Genomic DNA, 16,766 nt, shown 5'->3' with positions numbered 1-16,766 from the left:
TAAACTGTACTTGCCACTATTAAACTAGTCTGTTACATTCATGTACTCAATTTTCTTCTTTAGTTTTTTCAGTATTCCAAATGTAGGCCTGGTTAGATATAAAAGCAAAATCTGTTACATGTTCCCTTAATTATCTATTTTCCACATTCAGAAAATTCTACAAACTTCCCTGTATGTATGACGATGCTGGCTCTGCTATGCGTTTTCGAGTGTGGGGGAGGCTACAGAGAGGAGAAGGAGCTTCTTTGCATTTGTGAGACAGAGCAATGCTCACAGTTTTCCGCAGTAATTACTAATAAAAACCATCTCCTAATTTGTAGATATAGTTCCTATTTAGTTATAGTAATTTTAGGAAAAATATTTCTATTAGAGGCCCAGTGCACAGATTCAGGCCCATTGAAAAGAAATTAATTAGAAGGTGGCCGGTGGGGCCTGACTGGGTGAGCAGGGCCAGACACGCCCTGGAGCCAACCTCCCACGGTCCCTCCCCAGCCAGCCGCACCTGGGGTGGCGCTGGGGCTCCAAAAGCATCTGTGGAGTGAGCGGGGTCCCTCCAGCAGGTGGGATCCCTCAGCCTGGCCTGTGGGTTTTGGCCAAAACCAGCAATCTGACATCCCTCAAGGGGCCCCGAAGTGCAAGAGGCCACTCTGCAAAGTTGCTGTCACTTGGAAGCTCCTGCATTGAGTGTATGCCCCCTGCTGGTCAGTGTGCATCATACCTATCGGTCGGTTGGCCAGTCGGCCAGTCACTTAGCCTTTTATATATATATATAGATGTTATATACAAAATTATAACCCAGTAAATCAATTGTTTAGATTTTTAAAGTAGTAGATATATTAACCTATTTATTGTTCTCCCTTAGAATACTTAAGACTAATTTTTTAAAATGCTTTAATTATTAAGCTCTTTATTATGTTATAATTTACAGAAACTTGTTGAAAACAATTTAAACATTGAATCTTAGTGATGCAAATAAGGCAATGAATGATGAATGATTTACAATGCCTATGAATGTCAATAAAAACAATGGCATGATTTTAAAAGATAATACAAAATTATTAGAGTTGTGTGTTTACTACTAGTGAAAATGTTAGGCATATATGAGACACACCCAAATATTAACAGAGGTGATGTATTTTATAGTATCACTTCTGGTGGTTATTTACCTTATTTCCTACAATATATATTTGGTAACAATTGTTATTTTTACATCAAAATTAATTACCTTTAAAAATAGTTTGTGAGCACCTATTAAAAATACCTTTCAATGCCTTTTCTAGACGAAAATTTATAAGTATCTTATAAATAAGATTGCTTTTCATATATTGCTTTCACAAATGTTGTTTTTTCTATGTGGGATAGCAAATGTTCAAAATATATCATGAAAACAAAGTTAAATGTATAGAGACTTGGCTTTCACATGTCTCAGTTTCTTCTGTGAAGTGGGGATAGAACTTTTGTAATCGTACAAACATTAAGAACAAGATATAAAAGCATCTGGAGAAGAAAGCCTGGAAGAATCATTTGTTTATATCATTCCTTCAAGAGCCATTAACAATGAGAAAACATTGCACAGTCACATTTTAATCATTCAGCTTTTTAAAAATAAATGTATTGGTGTGATGTTGGTTAATAATATTATATAGGTTTCAAGTGTACATTTCTATGATACATAATCTTCATATTGCATTGTATGCCCACCACCCAATCTTCTGTCACATTATACCCCCCTTTACTCTTTGCTTACCCCATTCCCTCTTCTCTCTGGTGATCATCATACTGTTGTCTGTGTCTATGAGTTTTGTTTGTTTTTCTTGTTTGTGCATTTGTTGCTTTCAGTTTTATATCCTATATATGAGTTAAGTCATGCAGTTTTTATTTTTTTCTGTCTGACTTATCTTGCTTAGTGTGATATTCTCTAGATTCATTCATGCTGTTGCAAATGACAGTATTTAATCTGGTCTTATGGCTGAGTTGTATCTCATTGTATATATTAGAATGAAGAGTCCATAAAAGGACATTTGAAGTGAACCAAAGATTAATTTTCTAAGCATCAAAACTCTGCTGTTTAAGCTTTTTAGCCCAGGCATTTTATGAAATATACTAGAGTCCCACTGCACGAGATTCATGCATGGGTAGGGTCCCTAGGCCTGGCCAGAGATCAGGGCTGATTGGGGCCTTCCGGCTGCCAGCCAGGACCTTCCTTCATTTCGCGTTAGTCCCTGGTGGTCAGCACACGTCATAGTGAGCAATTGAACTTCTGGTCTCCTAGTCAAACTCCAGAGGGGACACTTTGCATATTAGCCTTTTATATATATATAGATTGCAGACATGTGCTCTTTCTTAAATCTGTTTATTGATTGTTACTTAAAATGTTAATGTTGACTCAGGATCATAATCTTTAAAAACTTTAATTTGGAAATAATCTCTAACATTTGATTGGTTTTATTTCAAATGGTGTATTGTAGAAAAGGATATTTTAGATGTTTAAAACATATAGTAACTGTTAAACTAATGTTCCATTAGTCAAAAAATCTCTTAAGTAGGAAATGTGACCATCTGTGGGTCTGTAAGTAAATTGATTATAAAGGTTTAAAAGTGAGTAGAGTTAAAACTGAATTCCTCTAAAGCTTAGTTCTCTGTAATTCCGATTCTAATTCCTCCTGGAACACCAAGCTAAAAATTACTGATATTTTTAGAGACCTATCAATTCAAGATTAAAATGTTCTGATCTTTTGCCACATGATTTTTGGCAAACGTCATTGATGTTTCATCAGAGTCATCTGGAATATCTGTGCAATGAGAAGCCATCACCAAACCCTAGTCATTACTCGTTATAATTTTTATTATTAATCATTTTCAGGCAGGTAAACTTTTGCTGAGTACTTCAAAGATTTCTTTCATTGTGGATTTGGAGATCAATTTCCAGGCTTTTGCATGAGAGAATTTTATGATCTGTCTTCTTTCCATGTATGATCTAATAGCACATTAGATCTACTAACTTTACTTCTGGTATATCTATACCTATCTATATGTATATATGTATGTATGTATGTATGTAGGTAGGTAGGTATGGATCTAAGTTTATCATTTTCTAATGGCTATTCCTATAATACCAGCACAATTTATTATTAAAGACCTAGTTTAACTTTCCACAGAGATTTGATATGCCACTTTCATCATATCATGAATTTTAAAAGTTGGTTTACAGTTGTGATGATGCAAAAGTTTATTCTTTTATTATAATTTATTAAGTATTGTATTACTTTCCATATGGACAACCATCAATCTACTTTTGCCCATCCCTATATATATGTTTTATTTATTAAATATTATCAAATTGTTTTAGTTCAGCAAACAAAAACAAGCAATTTCCCATAGGTCAGCTATCAAGTAATTATAATGTGATACTCAGATTTAACAAGCAATTATGTGGTGTTGGAAAGAGACTCAGAACAGTCTAGGCTGAGAATATGTTTTATCTTGCTTTAAACTTTTTAAAAAGAGGTTCAAAAATTAATTTTTATTCCCATTTTATTCCCATTTATTCACATTCTCTTCTTTCTCTTTATAAATGCAATTTGCCATCTTGTTTTAAACTAGTCACTCATTTATTAAAATTCTCTCTTAGAAATGAGTGTGAGTTTAGATTGAGCATACATCAATTTAAGTGTTTTAGTGTTTTCCCCCCAATTTTCTCTGAGTTGAATCTTAAATATATAAATACACCTTTCTGAAACTGGTCTGAATTTAATTATCTATGTGGACATGCACTTAACAATTTGTCTTGTTGCTTTTAAAGAGATGTTATGTATCACTGTTATACAGAGTAAATAAAATTGAGGAACACTTTATTTGGTTCAGGTATTCTATTACCAAAAGCAACACGTTCCAAATTGATGACAATGGCACCATCATCACAACTTACCCTCTTGACAGAGAGATGAATGCTTGGTGCAACCTCAGCATTACAGCCAGAGAACTATGTAAGTACTCATTTGAGAACCATACTTTTTAAACCATTCAATAACTTCTGAACATAGCGACAAAAACTAGTTTAAAATGTTACTGGGAATAAAGTTTAGTGATATTTTGTATGGCAATTCATACATGTATATTTTTATTATTTTCAATTAACAATGCCTGCTCATTCCTATTATAGCTTTTAACTCATTTCACAATTTAAGTTCAGTAATAATATAAGCAAACTTCCTGAATCATGGAAAACAGGGCATCTCATAAAAAGTGCTACAAAAAACCCTGTTGGCCGAAACCGGTTTGGCTCGGTGGATAGAGCGTCGGCCTGCGGACTGAAGGGTCCCGGGTTCGATTCCAGTCAAGGGCGTGTGCCTGGGTTGCGGGCACATCCCCAGTAGGAGATGTGCAGGAGGCAGCTGATCGATGTTTCTCTCTCATGGATGTTTCTAACTCTCTATCTCTTTCCCTTCCTCTCTGTAAAAAAGCAATAAAATATATTTTTTAAAAAAACCCTGTTGTATGTGTTCACTACCTAGAAGCTGGCAACACAACAGGTCTGTTGATTGTGGGAAAGAGATGTTGCCTTGTAACATTTGTTTTATCAGCAAATGAAGGTCACTGTGTTTAGTCTGGTTCCTGGAAAACTTCCCAAGTGAAGCAACAAGCTATTCCTCAGCATGCCAGCTAAGTGAATAAAAATACTAATTACTTTAAAACGAAGCTGTGAAGATATATGTATGTTTTACATAGTCATGTCAGAGGTTTAATTTGAACTTAATTTTAAACAGATTTTTTTCAGAAAAAAAGAATACAATATTTAAATGAATTGCTTACTAATTTTTCTTAAATTTATTTGTGCCTGCAATACTTTTTCTAGTTTATTTAAGCAAAAAGTTATTCTATGGTGATATATTATATGTTTAAACCATTAAAAGATGAGCCTTAAATTTTGAATCATTCTATCTTGAAATCTCTAGAAATACTTTTAAAATATGTTAATGTTTTATTTTATCCATTTATCATGATTATAAAACAATAGACAAGAGTCTTAAAATAACTCTTAATGGTTTATGTATTTCTTTAAAGCCATGAGTTTTTTATAATCTCATCCTAACACAGCAAGAGAGGTCTACAACAGTGGAATAGAGGGAAAACAGTCATTGATTAGTCTTATAATTGACCAGAATGTGATGTCCCTTAAAGGAAATCCACTAATTGCCAAGACAGAAAGAAATCTAACCCTTTATACACCCAGGCAGATATAGCCCATTGCAAGCAAGTTCTCAAGATAAACAATTAGGAGGACTTCACATCAGGTGTCACACATAGTTATTTAAAATTCACTAGAGTGACCATGTGTGTTAGCTAATTTACTTTATCCAAATGAAAATTAAGCTTCTCATTCCTGTATGACAAGAGGTAGTTTGCAACTTGGGTCAAGGCCTTTGCTAAACCTTGCCTCCTACCCAGAAACTGGCAGGAAGCAGTGCTTCCTGCTTGATGATTACATTCCAAAGAGTTGGCTCCCAATACTTGAGAAATACAAACCTGGATTGGAAAGTTGGCAAGAGGTTTCTTTAACTTTTATTTTATTTTATGTATGTATGTATGTATGTATGTATGCATGCATGCATGTATGTATGTATGTGTGCATGCATGTTTAATCTTCACCAAGGATATTTTTTTTCGTTATTTTTAGAGAGATTTGAGAGGGGGAGAGATACTGAGAGAGAAACATTGATGTGAGAGAGACACCTTGATTAGTTGCCTTCCGCACGCACCTAGAGCCTGCAACCCACGTATGTGTCCTTGCCTGGAATTGAACCTGGGGCTCTTAAGTAAGCAGTCTGATGTTCTATTCACTGAGCCATACCAGCTATGGCTCTTTAACTTTTAAAAGGCTTACATATATTTTAAAGAAGCAGAGACATTACAATTATAAGTTTTCTAGGATAAATGTTCTATGAGGAAGGAGGGACAGTCTTTTCCCTTATTTTCAAAAGAGAGAATTGTCTCTTTTTTAAAAAAAAATTGTCTTTGCATCTTTCTGATGATTAGTGACTTTGAGCTTTTTTTCCATATGACTATTAGCCATCTGTACGTCTTCTTTGGAGAAGTGTCTATTTATCTCCTTTGTCCATTTTAAATCAGACTATTTGTCTTCCTTTTGTTGAGTTGTATGAGGTCTTTATATATTTTGGAAATTAACACCTAGTTCCTATGCCTCATTGATAATTATGTTCTCCTGTACAGTGGGTTCCCTTTGCATTTTGAGGGATAGTTGCTTTTGCATTGGCTACCATCAATAAATCAACAAGTATTGGCAAGGATTTGGAGAAATGGGAACCCTGGCACATTGCTGGTGGAAGAATAGTATAGAGAATAGTATGGAGTTTCCTCAAAAAATTAAAAACAAAACTGACATTTCATAGTGATCCCACTTTTAGTAATATATCTTAAGAACCCTGAAACACCAATCAGAAAGAATATATGCACCCCTATGTTCATAGCAGTGCTATTTACACTATCTAAGAAATAGCCCAAGTGCCCATCAGTAGGTGAGTGGATAAAAAAGCTATGGTACATTTATACAATGGAATACTATGCAGTTGTAAAAAAAGAAAGATTTCTTACCCTTTGAGACAGCATGGAGGGGCCTGGAGAGTATTATGCTAAGCAAAACAAGCCAATCAGAGAAAGACAAGTATCACATGATCTCACTCATATGTGGAATCTGAAGAACAAAATAAACCGAGGAACATCATAGTTTCAGAGGCATGGAAGAATGCAACAAGCAGACTGATGGAGCTCAAAGGGAAGGGAGGAGAGGGGGTGAGCAGAGTTTAACCAAAAAAGTATATGCATATATGCATAATCTATGGACACAGACAATAGTGAGGTAAAGGCCTGGGGTGTGTCAGGAACCGGATGGAGGGAGGCAATGGAGGAAAAATGGGAGACATCTGTAATATTCTCAATAATAAAGATTAAAAAATGTCTGCATTGAAATTAAAATTTTAAATATAATGTTTTTCCATGAACAAATGAGCATGTAAGTTATAAATAGAAACATTGAGAAACAAAGGAACCTTACTCCTCCTATTCTTTAGCTTATGTGCCTTTTCCACAGCATTTTTAAATAAAAAGAGGAAAGATTTAAAATAAAGTTATACAAATATAGAACATATTATGCTGCAACTTGCATTTCACAAAATATGTATATCACTTCTGGTTAGTAGATAAATAACATAATATTTGATATTTATTGCTTCTTTATATGCTAAGTGATCTTATAAATGCTTTATATGCATTAATTTATTTAATACTTATTAAATAAATAAAGTTCTGTTAGTAGTTACTAGTATCATTTGCATTTTACTGAGAATCAACTGAAATAAACAGTACTTAAATATTTTTTTCAAGTTGAGAACCAAGATTAAAATCCATTTTAAAGCTCATTATATTAATACATTTGTTACAATGACTCTTTCATTTTTAATAAGCACACAGAATTTCATAGTATGGTTATAATTTATTTTGCCAATTCCCTTTTGATATACATTTAGATTATTTTGTTATTTCAGTGTGATGCAAACAATTCTGGAATAAATTAATTGAATCTTATATTCTTATATACTGTTGCTGAGGCAGGATAGTAGGAAGCTAGAAAAATTCTTTGGCAAGTGGAATGGGGAAACTAAGACAGATAGTTTACAGTGATTCTCAACCTTCCTAATGCCGCGACCCTTTAATACAGTTCCTCATGTTGTGGTGACCCCCAACCATAAAATTATTTTCCTTGCTACTTCATAACTGTAATTTTGCTACTGTTATGAATCATAATGTAAATATCTGATATGCAGGATGTATTTTCATTGTTCGTGACCCACAGATTGAGAACCGCTGTGAGGCTGAGTAATTTACAGCCAGATAATAAGTCACAAGCTTTTATCTTCCCTAATCAAGGACACAGGAGCAAACGGTTTACCCATTCCAGACCCTGGTGGGGCAACACTGTCTCATTTGGTCCCTCTTTGGTGACATTCTTTGAAGGTGAAACTGACCAGAGAATGACCATGATCCCTCTATATGCTCATCTGGATGAATCAGCATATTAAAAGACACACCTGGAAAGTCAATGAATATTTTATTTAGATTCTCCCCTAAGAACTCCCATAAAATTCCCACCTTTGAAAAACAGATAAAAACTCTTAGGACAAAGAACTCAGTGCGTGCTCTCTCCCTTGAGCATACCCATGCCTTCCTCCCCCCACTCCTTCTTTCCTCAGATGGGCAACTTTGCTTTTTTTTCTCCTAAGCAGTAGAGGTTCCCAGGAGAATTGCAACCAGGGAAGCAGTGGGCAACAGCAGCTTGTCCCGGACTAACCCCTTGAAGCTATCTCTAAGGGCACTGCTTTTGCCTCTGTAGCTTGTTTTTTCCTGAATCCATGCAGCCCGGCTGGGTCACTGCTTCTGCCCTTTTGAATTTCTTTCTAAAGGGCCAACGCAGTCATGTCTAGGCTAGTCTAGACTCCCTCCCTTTCCAAAGGGCCAAGGCAGCTCTGCCTAGGTTCACTCCTATTGCTGGGATCTTGCCTCTTCTATCGTAAGCCCTTTCTTAATTTCAATGTCCCCAGCTTTAATGAAGGCACTCTCAAAATCACTCATGTCCTGCATGAAGTCAAGGACCCACACATTCCAGATCGAACTTAGGTAGACCCACCTTGGTCCCAGTCCATTTCCGGTGACAGTGCCCAAGCTAATTATGTGTCATTTAACTTTCACTATCTATTGCCAGATTACATTCTAGAACATGTGTACAACCCATTATTTCTCATTACTCCCCATCACTGGGTCTGTTTTGCACATTTAACATAAATTAATGGACCAAATAATCATTCTCCTTACTTCTGGTGAGCAAAATTCTTTGTGAATACTGTTATTAGAGAACAGCATCTCTTAACTGTGGGCTCTTTTTCCTCTTAGGACATCTGACAATGTCTGAGGGCAGTTTTAATTATCACAACCAATGTGGGGATCATGACTAGCATTTAATAGAAACTAAAAAATGAAGCTATGCATCCTACAATGTACAGATAACCCCTCAAAACAAATAATTATCTAGTCTAAAATATCAATAGTGATGAGGTTAAGAAACCTTGGTATGAATCATTTGAATTTTCTCATCTGTGAATTTGTGGTTTGGGAATGAATTGTCTTTTTCATATCATTTGTCAGGATTTGAAAATGTGAGGTATTAATATTTCATTTTGTGATGCAAACACCTTTTCTGATCACTGTTGTTTGGTTGTTGTTTTGGCTTGTTTTACATTTCTTTTGCCATTAAATATTTTTTTTAACCATATCTTCCCAGTCTTTCATGGTTTCTGTATTTCTTGGCTCACTTAAGAAAATCCTCCCAACTCAATGTATGCATACTTAGATATTATGTTAATTATCTTATTTTACCATGTATTTAGATTATATTTCATGTCCTGTTTTTGTTTTTGAAACTATACTGAATGATGCTCTTCATTGAGAGTACTGGATGCTGGCTTATTACCTGCCTTTTCTACTTCAGCTATGAGCTTAGGCAAGTCAATTATCTACAATGTATAAAATTAAACATTTCTCAATGATTTTATCAGTAGAGCTGGGGGAAGGATAATAACACATATTCATCATGATTAGATGAATTGATACAAATATTTTAAAAACTTCCTGGGTTTTAGGAAGATGTTTATATAACTATCTTCTCTATTACTTGTTCTCATCAGCTCCTACATCTATGGCAGGTACAAGGCACTTGATAAATATAGGTTGAGTTAAATATGTTGATAACCGTCTTTTCACTCTGTATTATTGATAAATATATGAATTATATAGACAGCCTGTCTTCAGATAGCTTTTATTCAAATGAAATTATAACATACTAATTTTTTTAAAAAAAATTGCCCCCTAAAGACAGCATTATCTATTTGTATTCTGTTTGTTGTAGATAATGAAGGACAGACTTCTGAAGTCCCTGTGTATGTACAGGTTCTTGATATTAATGATCATGCTCCTGAGTTCCCTGAATTTTATAAGATTTACGTTTGTGAAAATGCAAGCTCTGGTCAGGTAGGAACTCGTAATAAATTGCTGACATATTAATCACATGCTTTTATGTTGTGGGTTCTGTATAACTTAAATTTCTTTTTTAAAGTGTCACACTTCGACAGTGTTTCTCTGCAATGCTGAGTGTAACAGACATCTTATAACTCATTCAGAACCTCTTAAGAAGGAAATGGGCCCCATGTGAAGAACTTGTAATGCACAATACTAGTCTTAACTATCACTGCTAATGTTAATAAAATTACTTTTAACAAAGGCCAATTCTGCCCATGTACTCATCTAATTGTATTTAAATTTACTAAATCCTTATAAGACAGGAATTTTATTTTATTTTTTTTATTTTTATTTTTTTAAATATATTTTATTGATTTTTTACAGAGAGGAAGGGAGAGAGATAGAGAGTCAGAAACATCGATGAGAGAGAAACATCGATCAGCTGCCTCCTGCACATCCCCCACTGAAGATGTGCCGGCAACCCAGGTACATGCCCTTGACTGGAATCGAACCTGGGACCTTTCAGTCCGCAGACCGACGCTCTATCCACTGAGCCAAACCGGTTTCGGCAAGACAGGAATTTTAGAGTACAGGTTGTATCATTCTTTTCAAATGACTCATAAAAAAAGAAGACATAATTAAACACCTACCTGCACACATAAAATCAAACACAGCAAAGTTATTAAGCATATGGCTGTAAATATCAGATGTAAATTATAATTAAAAGTAATTTCTGAAAATATTAAAAGGTAATAACTCAGAAATTGTGTGTTCAGGAGTATAAACACACTGTTAATTTATATAATGAACTTTTGATTTCCAAAATTAATCACAATCTCACTATCTGACCCTGACAGCATATCTTTTTATTTCTTTTTTTACAATAAGGAGCCACTTGACTGACACATCCCTGTCTAAAGAAAATAATTAATTGAGATCTGATTTGTTCATAGCTGCATTACTTCACTTCTTATGATCCAAGAGAGAGGAACTTATCTGAGGTGGAACACTTTTCCTATAATCTTTATGGGTCAAAGGAAAGCATGTACATTGTCCCTAAGCTTTAAATGCACTATTTCCTGAAATAAATTTAAACAAACTCATTACTTTAGCAAATACTTTAGTAAGACAATAACTTCTCCACAGTTATGCTCTCAGTATAAGCAGGGAATGTATAATTGCAGCAAATCATAATGGCTGGCATTCAGATGGGGAAGGGAGAAGGAGGGAAGGAAGGGAGAAATCTAGGCTGGGAGAATGGGAGGGAGTCTTGACATAGAGCTACAGTGCTTTGAGATCTTCTAACAAACTTAGCTTATGAAAACCATCTGGCCCATCAACAAAAATATATTCATTATGTGATAGCAAAACACTGTTTTGATCAGGGCAAGCAAAGATATTTTTAAGCTGAGAAAATATGTTAATATCTCTATCCATTTGATAGTTATCCTCTGCAATGTTCATAAAGATTTTGGTAAAGCGATTTTAATTAAAAAATCTAATAACAACAATGACAGTGATCTTTTTCCTGAATAAAAAACACAATAAAACAAAACTTTTTTTTCCCCCTAGGTGATTCAGACCATCAGTGCAGTGGATAAAGATGACTCCATAGAAAGTCCAAATTTTTATTTTAATTTATCTGTGGAAGACACAAAGAACTCTAAATTTACAATCATAGATAATCAAGGTAATTACATTCATTCTTGATGGCTTTTGACCCATTTTCCTAGCATTGTGGTTTATTTTAAGCAAACTTACAGCATTGTTTTTTATACTTTAACTGCATACTGATGTTGAGACATAGAGCAAGAAGTGGAAATGAAAATGGGAAAGAAAACCCAAAGTCAAGTTCTGAAAATACTATCTCCATTTTCTATTGGATTTCTTGAAATTAGAAGCACTTTTTCAAGTCATGAGTGGCTATAAATCCTTAAAAAGTTTGAATAGCTTTGCAAATATAATTGCAGTTCTGACAGAATGGTTCCTTTCATGTCATCAGGTAACTCAAATTTCAATCTATGCCTGGGGATCAGAGTGATAGATACTTAACTTGTACTCATGTTAGCTCGATTAATTCAAAGATATTTGGTGTCATTAATTCTGGCTATAACTATATAAAGTAGGTTTAATATTATTCTTTTTCCTTCAAAATGAAATGATTATATCAATCTAAGAACAAAATGTTCTAAAAGATTTCATGTGGAGTGATAAAATTTCCTTTCCTTCCATATAGAAGTGACTAACTTTATAGAGTCACTCTTATTTTTTTTTCTTTAACTTCAGTAAAACATTTTTATCATCCTATGGATTTCTGTTTTAATTCTCCTTTATATCCCAGATATGAACCATAGTCTTTATTATTCAAGAATCTATAACCAATAGCAGCAGCTGTTCTTCCAGAAAACAGAGGTTAATCTTTAATCTTGGGGATCTTTTGTTAGAAGAATAAATGCAGACATGTTATCTCCTTTTAGTCCTGGTCAAATTCCCCAGTGAAAGGAGCTCAAATGAACTTAGGATAGAAAGCCCAAATATCAACATAAGAAATAATAACAATGTACTGGGGCAAAATATAGATATTGAAACAAAGAAAATAATTGATTTGGTTTAATGTTTGTGATTACAAATAAACTATATATTGGAAAAAGTGTAAATTACATCACATTATTTCTCTCTGGTAACTATAATCAAAAGGGTTTTATAGACTTCAAGAGCAAGATGGATAATTTGTTTTAAAAATATTATTTGAGAAAAATTATAAGTAGGCATACATTTCAAAAGACTTCCATTTGCTTAAGTTTTATAGATTACCTTATAAAGTTTGTCTGATTGCTACAGAAAATATTTTTTGGGGAGATAGAAATACAAAAAACAACAACAGAAAGGAAAATGCATATTATATAGGTGTAATAAATTGAACTGAAGAAAAGTTATTTAGATATTTCTATCCTATTGCCTCTAGTACATATGCCTGGTATGAATTTTTTATGTATTGTTGAAAAAATTATGCACGTGGATTTTTGTTTTAGATAACACAGCTGTAATTTTGACTAATAGAACTGGCTTCAGCCTTCAAGAAGAGCCTGTCTTCTACATATCCATCTTAATTGCCGACAATGGTATCCCATCCCTTACAAGTACAAACACCCTAACCATCCAAGTCTGTGACTGTGGTGAGAGTGGCAGTATACAGATCTGCCACAGTAAAGATATGCTGCTCATGGAAACCAGGACAGAGATCATGACTGCTGTTCTGATATGCGCTGTGATAATAATACTTGGTAAGTAGTGCTTAACTGAACATCTCTTCATTTATTGAAGATAACATAAATATAGAAAATAGATAATTTTTATTATAATGATAGCAATATAACGTGGCTTTGTGTGTGTGCACATATTTAATTTCCCTTCTGAATGTATTATAATTCTTAAATCAAGTGAAGTAAATTTTAAAAATGATAAATATGCACTTCAAGCTGAAAATCAAAAATTCTTGAATTATATGAGTATGTATGTATTTGCTCATTTGTTTAGGAATGTTTTTGACACACACACATTGCAACATACATAGTTATGTAAAAATTAGTAGCAATAATGATGAGCTTCTGCTGAGTGCTTATTACACTCCAGGGAGTGTCTTAAGTGCTTTGCATATATATTGCAATTTGATCCTTAGAATAATCTTATGAAGTAGTAACTATTATCACCTGTGTTGAATAGACAGAGAGTGAAACTCAAAGTATTGATGTTTTGAGATTCCATAACCATAACCAACCACGATTCAATCCTACACTGCAACTCACTCTCAGCTTTGGAGTATTAAAAAGAGAGTAAATGTTAGCATGGAGGGATGTAAACAAGAGACTTTTACTTAATCAATGTGCTAAACACAAAAGAAATCACTGTCAGATAACTCCATTATTTCTTGTTGTTGTTGTTATTATTGTTTTCAAAAGAAGATAAGTTATATTCATTTTACTGATGAAGCAAATGAGCCCCTAAATGTTTTATGTAGTCAGGCTTTCAAGACAACAAATGATTCATTTTGCATAAGCTTTTACATAATCTATCAGTATCTATAATCTAAACCCTTTTCCTCCATACCTCATAACTATACATTAAAACAACACAACCTTCCTAAGTCTTGAAAGCAATTATAACAGCCACTGTTCCAAACTTATGGCTCAACTGACATAAAATATGTTTCAGGACTTGCTTTGCCTTTGCTCGCCTCAACTTTCTCAAGGCTTCAGAACCCATGCTATCCTCTCTTACCATCCAACATTCTCTTTTAATACATAGCTTCAGTGTTTCCTGTTATGTTTAATGATCTTGGATCATAAAAATGAATTTAGAGCTACATAGCTAGACATCAGAATCAAGAAGCAGTTAAAACAGTGTAGTTTTGGCAAGTACTGAATTATTAGACCTAAACCAAGTCTTGAAATTCTGCAGGTAAACCAAGGGCAGCTGCACAGGCATAATATTTAGAGGAAGGAAAGTGGGGTCCACCAATGGTAGTTTCCTCTGAGTGCTTCATAAGGATTGTCTCCAGTTCATAACTTTAGAAATTATTTACTAGACTCCTTTCAATTTCAACTGTATATCTCAAATGAGATTTTGTTTGTTTGGTTGGTTGGTTTAGGGTTTTTTTAATTCTCACCCAAGGATATCTTTTCATTGATTTGAAGAGAGAGAGAGAGAGAGAGAGAGAGAGAGAGAGAGAGAGAGAAGAGCAAAATATGGATTTGTTGTCCCCTATGCTCCTGAACTTGGGGTCAGGCTCTCAATCTAGATATATGACTTGACCAGGAACCAAACCCCAAATCTTTTGATGTACAGGATGATGTGCCAACCAACTGAGCCACCTGGCCAGGGATCGGGTGAGTTTTAAAGTGCAGTACCTAAATTTAAACATGATGACCTTATTTGAGTCAAGAGCAGTGTTTCAATATTTTAAAAGTAAGTTTTATATAAATATCACCTAATGTATTTATCTTTGTGACAATGTTAATGGTATTGCTTCAATTTTTGTTGTAGTCCTATCTATGAAATTCTGAACAGCCACGTAAGATCCAACATTGAGTAAGAATTCGTTACACACACGCGCACACACACACACACACACACACGCATTTTCTTTAAAATCTAGAGTGTACTGAAATCATTCCATTTCTACACGTTATTAAAATTACCTTATTAATAAATATTGATAGTGGATATACCAGTGTTATGATTAAAAGACTTGATAGTTTGGAATTTCTAAAATTAATGTGGTGTCACAAATTGCAGATTCTGAACTAACTATTTGATTTTGAGTGCCAGCTTTCTGTTTCCTTGATGTGTGACTGAGTGTGTTCTGGAACATCCCCAGGCTTCCATTTCCTCAACTTTAATAGGGAATTAAGAATAACATATGGGTCTCACAATTAAATTAGTGAATAGATTAAAAGCTTTTAGAAAAATGCCCAGTGCACACTTTGTAGGCAGTAAATATTAACTTAGAAAATAATTATACCACCAAATTTGCCTCAATGAGGACTATCAAACTGGTCCATTTTTCTTAATTTCTATTAACCTGACTCTTTGGTTACTAAATGGACAAATGCAAATAGATTGGAAAGTATTCTCATATTCTGCTTTGTTCTATTTCCAATATATAAGAAAAAAATAAAATTTTAGAGGTTTTAAATTGATCATCATCAAAAACATGTCACTATATTTTTATGATGGTTTTCTACTCTAAAGCATCAACCAGGACGTTTGCTATCCATCCCATGTCTTTCTGCAAGCCCCTTTGGTAAATCTTCAGCAACAAATATATCTTTTTTTGTCTTAAGATAAAAAAATCAAATCTTATGTCTTGATCTTGTCACAAAAGCAAAGATTGTAAAGTTTATCATAATATGTCATGTTATGTTATGCTATATTGTGTTAATATTTTGGTATGCTTTGTTTGTCAGGGTTTATTTTTATGATCCTACATCTACAACAACGAAGAAAACAGACTCTATTTCCTGAGAAAGGTAAAGATTGCAGAGAGAATATATTCAAATATGATGACAGGGGGCCAGGAGAGGAAGATACGGAGGCCGTTGCTGTTGGAGAGCTGAGATGCAGGACCTTCATGAGGGAACCTCGGACTCGGAAAACCAGGTCTGCAGAGATTAGGAGCTTGTGCAGGATGTCATGGCAGGTTGGCCCAGATGATGCTGTAATCAAGGAATTCATCCTAGAAAAGCTAGAAGAAGCTAACACTGATACTTATGCTCATCCTTTTGACTCCCTCCAGACCTATGCCTTTGAGGGAACAGGGTCATTAGCTGGATCCCTGAGCTCTTTAGAGTCATCAGCTTCTGGTGAGAATGAAAATTTTGATTGCTTTCATGATTTGGAACTTCCCTTTCAAATATAAGTATGCATGTCTGGTTCTGCTATGCAGTCAAATAATTAGGGCTTGGGGGTACAGGAGGAGGATTGGGTGTAAAAAAGCATTAAGGGGAGGAGGGAAACACAGACAACTGTATGATGATTACCAGGGGAAAAGGAGGGTGGGTGAGGTAGAATGGGGGATAAATGGTGGCAGAAAGAGTCTTGACTCTGTGTGGTAAGCACATGATGCAGTGTGCAGATGATGTATTACACAATTATACAGTTGAAACAAGTATGGTTTTATT

The 16,766-nt window shown here is 34.5% G+C and overlaps 1 protein-coding gene across 1 annotated transcript in view; it reads left to right on the top strand.

Annotated features, from left to right (window-relative positions):
- Positions 1-16,504, top strand: part of CDH19 (cadherin 19) — a gene marked incomplete at both ends in the record, with an annotated part of 37,517 nt that extends 21,013 nt beyond the window's left edge. Inside the window, 5 exons of the mRNA XM_081097933.1 lie at positions 3,865-3,986; positions 9,977-10,098; positions 11,659-11,776; positions 13,119-13,370; positions 16,053-16,504. Of these exons, the coding sequence (XP_080954059.1) occupies positions 3,865-3,986; positions 9,977-10,098; positions 11,659-11,776; positions 13,119-13,370; positions 16,053-16,504 (1,066 nt within the window). The remainder of the gene's footprint in view (positions 1-3,864; positions 3,987-9,976; positions 10,099-11,658; positions 11,777-13,118; positions 13,371-16,052) is intronic.
- Positions 16,505-16,766: the final 262 nt, after the last annotated feature.

Source organism: Myotis nattereri (assembly GCF_964212035.1).
Source record: "Myotis nattereri genome assembly, chromosome: 8".
Lineage (NCBI taxonomy): Eukaryota > Metazoa > Chordata > Mammalia > Chiroptera > Vespertilionidae > Myotis > Myotis nattereri.
The sequence above is the reverse complement of the archived record's forward strand: the minus strand, read 5'-3'. Positions and strand labels throughout refer to the sequence as shown.